General features: G+C 53.0%; 1 protein-coding gene across 1 annotated transcript; it reads left to right on the top strand.

Annotated features, from left to right (window-relative positions):
• Nucleotides 1-2,683: 2,683 nt before the first annotated feature.
• Nucleotides 2,684-3,440, top strand: LOC131565053 (COMM domain-containing protein 4-like; the record flags this gene model as incomplete). Its single annotated transcript, XM_058815710.1, has 4 exons — nucleotides 2,684-2,687; nucleotides 2,870-2,928; nucleotides 3,172-3,206; nucleotides 3,305-3,440. Coding segments are annotated over exons 1-4 (234 nt in total), but the record flags the coding sequence as incomplete, so codon positions are not given.
• Between the last annotated feature and the right edge of the window lie 2,158 nt (nucleotides 3,441-5,598).

Below are 5,598 nucleotides of genomic sequence, written 5' to 3'. Positions count from 1 at the left end.
CACGGGGGTTTTACACCAAACCCTACCATATTTCTGTCTCCTCCAGGTCTGCTGCCTCAGCTCCAACTCCTCAGCTTCCTACTGGCTGCAGCTAAAAGCTGCTCATGCTTCTCACTGCACCTTGGGGCTGTTGATAAGGCCACAAATCAGTTACTGCCATCATTACAATTTCAGTATCTCTAGAAGCTGTCCCATCCACCCACCCAGCCCTAAGTGGCAACCCTAAGTGGCATCCCAACTCTGGGGACACTGGAGGCCTGAAGCTCAACATCCACCCTCCCCCTCACCCTGGCTCTCAGCCCAGCACCTGCACAAAGGCCTCCTCACCTCCCCTCAGGCAGCTCCAGGGGCTGGCAATAGCCACTGGACTCCTGCCCCCCCCCATCCCAAAAGGCACTCTTGGGCTGGTTCTTGGGCCCTAGAACCCTCTGAGCCCCCACACCCTCAGCCCCTTGTTGGTACCACAGGGCAGGGGCTGGGAACCCCCAGGCATAACCTGCAGGCCCTGTGCTGCAGCTCCATGCCTTCCTCCCATGGCATTTATCTAGCCTCAGCATTTCCACCACTCCACGTTGTTTTGGGCCTGGCTCATGCCAAAATCATTATCCCACACCCTGGGGTTTTATGTCCCCACTGCTCTCACAACTGGTGCTTCAGCCCCAGTCCCACAACCCTTACCGAATTAACATGAGATATCTAGTAAAGAAAACAAATCAAACCAAAAAGATGTATTAAAACGGGCAATAATAAAATAACACAATTAAGAAAAAAAACATTACAAGTAAAAACAAAATAAAGTAATAAAAATAAAAAAAACAAGCTTTATTCCTTGTATTCTGAACATTTCTTTAAACCCAGAAACCGCGAAACGGCTACTTTCCAGCCCCCAGTGACAGCAGGCAGTGCCCCCCCCCCCCCCCGCACCGCGCCACTCCAGGCCCCACACCAGCCGCCGGCTACCCGAGCCACGCAGGGCGCGGCAGAAAGAACTGGACACGGCCGGCCCCAGATACGGCCGCAGGCGTCGCGTCCGTGCTCACCAGCGCTCCCCGGATCAGCTGCCGCGGGGGTCCCGTCCTGGCGCAGCGCCGCTCCTCGGACCGCGCATCCGCAGCTCCTGTCGCTCCCAGCTTCACCGCCGAACTGACGCCATGGCGCCCCAACGCCCGCTATTTATGCCCCACGGGCGGACAGCCAGCCAATCACAACCCGAGGCAGCGCCTGCCGGCTCCACCAATCCCAGCCCGCCCATTCCCGCCGCGCTCCGCTCCGCGACTCCCCGCGGTCCCCTCAAGCGCTGCTCCCGCCGCCGCCATTGCTGTGGCCGCGTCCGCCCGCTGCCCGCCGCCTGCCCGCTTCCCTGGACCAGAACCTGATCCCGACCAGGACCTGAACTGGAAGCTCCCGGCCGCCCTTCCCGTCCGCAACAGCGCCTGCCGAGGCAGCGGCAGCGGGGACGCTGCTCCGCCGGCTCCCAAAGCGGCGGTGGCGGGAGCGGCGCCTCAGACGTACGGGCGAGCGGGGCCAGTCTGAGGCGGCGAGCCGCGACTGAGCGGGCTGAGATCGGCGAGACCGCTTCCGGTTTGAAAGGGCGGCTGTGATTGGACAGGGCGGACGGAGAAAGGCGGGCCGTGATTGGCAGGCTTAGGAGCCGTCAGGCTGAGGCCCGTGGGAGCGTGGGGCGGAGCTCGGGCTGCCCGAAGGGCTCGCAGGCGGCGGCGGCGGCGGCGGCGGCGGCGGCGGCGGCGGCGGCGGCGGCGGCGGCGGCGGCGGCGGCGGCGGCGGCGGCGGCGCTCGCCAAACCCCCGTCCCCTTCTCCGGCCTTCTCTCGTGCCCAGGTCCCGGCGAAAAGACCCCCGCAGAGCCCCTACCGGAGCGCCCCATCGGCACTCGGGGCAGGAGGCGGTGAGGAGTGTAGCCCGGGAGGAGTTCCGGGTCGTCTTTGCGGCAGCAGGGCGGACTAGGGAGCGGCGGCGATTTGGTGAGGAGAGGGCTCGGGAGCGGGGAGGGCGTGCAGCGCCCGCTGCGGGCTCTGGGTGCCTCTTCTACCGCAGTGCTTCCGCTTCTGCGGGGACTTGGCCTGCCCCGACTGGCCGAGATCAGCACCCTGGCCAAAGTTAAGTGCCCGCGTCCCTCTGCCCGCCCTCCGCCTGCTGCGGGCCCGCTGCTCACCCTCGTCGTCGGATGTTATAGATGATAAAACAATATTGGCTTTCACATTCATAGATTAGCTTTTTGCATTACAAGTATTTTGATATGGTAAAACTTATACTTACTTTTAACTGCTTTGTATAGTGTAATATGCCAGTTTATGTATGCACTGTATATTTCATATGAATAGTAGCCTGATAAATATATCGTAGGCTTTAGCAAAATGTTGAAATAGAAACTAAAGTACTTCTATGTAACTAACTCAGAAAATGGTGTAAAGCAATTATTCTGTTTATTATAACTGCAGACTGCCCCTACCAAGTGATAATAGTGACAAAAAGAGCTTAAGCATCCAGGAAGCATTTATCGACTCTTATCGGTATTATCAGGGAGTGCGAAGCAACAGGATAAAACTACAGGAAGAAATAAAATGTGTAGACCTCATTTACAGAATGTTCTGCAGACAAGTCAGAGGTTAAAACCAAACAAGAGAGTTCCTGGAACATCAAAAAGTCAAAGGAATGTTTGAATAATGTGTAAGTTAATGAATATGCATGTAACCTCAGCAATGTAACAGTATATAGTGAACATGTTTTTAAGCTACCTCTGTGCTCTTTGGCTGTGTGCTAAAAGCATCCCAGTGCTGGATTATTTTGTCCTTTTATCCTTTAATAAACTTTTAAAAATTTTAAAGAATGAACTCTGTTTATCACATCAGTGAAGCTTAAGCTGATCTGCATCCAGGTGTTTTGGGACCTGCTGGGGCAGGCCATCGAGGTAAGTGTGGGGCTACTGCAGTGGAGGCCAAGTATTTCAACACAATAGCATAATCAGCAACGTTAATTAATTTTGTGTTCCTCATGCAAGCCTCAGCCTTAAGAACTCTACCAGCCTCTAATAGGATTAATAATACGCATAGTAAGTGTTACTAGTATTAATATTTAGGTAAGGATTGTTAGTGTTAACACTGGTACTAAGTATGTTAGCTGGCATTTACTGTGAAGCTCTGCTCTCCCACAGTATGACAAGGTCCTGAAGCTGTTCTCAGGTGCACAGTTAGGTGAGCACTGCTGTCCTTACCACGATCCCCCGATGGAGCCATGCTCCAGAGACGGGCAGCAATGAATCTGCAGGTGCCTTCCCAAGGTGACAGAGCTCGCCCTCCTTCCCATCTGCAGTCAGGGGATGTGAAGGCAACCATTGCTGTCCTCGGCTTCATCATCTCCAGTGCAGCCAAGCACAGCATAGACAATGAGTCTCTGTCAAGTGAGCTGCAGCAGCTGGGACTGCCCAAAGGCAGGGGAAGCCCTCAGGGTGGCACCATCAGCCAGACCTGCTGGGATGTTGCTTACAGTTCCCAGCCCTGCCTTCTTCACACCCAGATGGAGGGCAGGCTGCCTGCTGTGCTGTCCTCCATCACCTCCCTTCTGTACCATCCGTCCCTGGGGGCTCCTCAGGTGCTTTGGTGAGGTTTGGCAGCTGCAGGTCTGGTGTGAGCAGAGGGATTCTTCTCTTGTCTCCCCTCATAAGCAAAGCATGCCAGCCAGCTGTGCTGTTTTACATGTCACTGACCCACAAAATTGCAGGAGACTGAGGACTCGTAACAGGTGCAGGACAGGTTCAAAAGGAACTTGGGACAAAACCTCTGTCTTTGTCAGTCCAAAGGGACAGCAGAGCTCACATCTGCTCACAATAATCCTCTGGAGAGCGGAGCAATGTTTGTATGGAAAGATGACTGGGGGTAAAATCAGTGGAAACCGAGTTATATTTGTATCCTAACAGGATACAAATGTAGGATACAAATGTAGGATACAAATATCCTACATTTGTCCCCTATAATGGGACAGAAATTTTAGGGTAAAATACAGGAAAACAGTAGTCTTTTGCATCTGCATATCAGCTGTTGAAATTTTGGGTTCAATTTCTTGAATCACAAATGTCATAGGATTCCTCCCAGATGGCAGCTGCCATGAAGTATGGCTCTTCTTGGTCTTGAGTTTCAGGGGCTGTTTCCAAAGTGACCTACTGACATTGGAATGAAATCATTATTTACTGTGTAAAGGAATCACTCTCCAAAGCATCAGCCAGGGTCTAAATGTGCCATTCTGCCTTTTAAAAGTACCAACATCACAGGATTTTTCTCAGATTAAAGCTTCCATGGAGTCGGATCTCTCAAGCCTGGCCCTTGAGAATTGTGGGCCTCCTGTGAACTGGTCTTGCCAGAAGGGCTTGCTGAGTTTTCCACTGTGTGGAAAAGAGATTCCATTTGGAGCCTGAAGCCTCGTGTTTCCTGTAGGATTTCCACTCCTAGAATTGCGCACTTTGAAGGATTTCTTATAGCTGAAGTTTTCTGGGAGCTAGGACTCTGGCTGGATTTGGGTCTCTGGACTCTCAGGTGAAGTGACCTTGAGACACTAGGGCATGCAGATTTCCTTGCTGTTGAAGAGCTATTGTTCGCACCCAGGAGCCATGGTCTGAATGGGGGTGTCATCTCTTAAATTTGCAAATGTAACAGGATTTCTTCTAAATGAATGGTGCTAAGAACATAAGGTCTGGCTGGCTTTCGACTTAGAGGCGCCTCCTCTAAATTGGTCTTCAGATGCTAGGTTGGAAAGTGTTCCTACATATGCCAAATAGCCCTTGCTATGCAGTTAATAAGCTTCAAAGTACCATGGAGTAGCTGCCCCTGCAAAGATTTTGGCAGAGCCTGGTTGTGGTGCCCCATTCCACTCCACCCCCCTTAGCAGGTCCTTATGGTTGTATGGGGAATCATTGTGGAGCATGCCAACCCAGCTCCATCCTGGGAACAGCACCTGTATTTTACCGTAAAATTTCTGTCCCATTATAGCTCCTGTTAGGATACAAATGTAACTCGGTTTCCACTGATTTTACCCCCAGTCATCTTTCCATACAAACATTGCTCCGCTCTCCAGAGGATTATTGTGAGCAGATGTGAGCTCTGCTGTCCCTTTGGACTGACAAAGACAGAGGTTTTGTCCCAAGTTCCTTTTGAACCTGTCCTGCACCTGTTACGAGTCCTCAGTCTCCTGCAATTTTGTGGGTCAGTGACATGTAAAACAGCACAGCTGGCTGGCATGCTTTGCTTATGAGGGGAGACAAGAGAAGAATCCCTCTGCTCACACCAGACCTGCAGCTGCCAAACCTCACCAAAGCACCTGAGGAGCCCCCAGGGACGGATGGTACAGAAGGGAGGTGATGGAGGACAGCACAGCAGGCAGCCTGCCCTCCATCTGGGTGTGAAGAAGGCAGGGCTGGGAACTGTAAGCAACATCCCAGCAGGTCTGGCTGATGGTGCCACCCTGAGGGCTTCCCCTGCCTTTGGGCAGTCCCAGCTGCTGCAGCTCACTTGACAGAGACTCATTGTCTATGCTGTGCTTGGCTGCACTGGAGGTGATGAAGCCGAGGACAGCAATGGTTGCCTTCACA

The sequence above is a fragment of the Ammospiza caudacuta genome, chromosome 17 (genome assembly GCF_027887145.1).
Source record: "Ammospiza caudacuta isolate bAmmCau1 chromosome 17, bAmmCau1.pri, whole genome shotgun sequence".
Taxonomy (NCBI): Eukaryota; Metazoa; Chordata; class Aves; order Passeriformes; family Passerellidae; genus Ammospiza; species Ammospiza caudacuta.
This window is presented reverse-complemented; position numbering and strand designations above follow the sequence as displayed.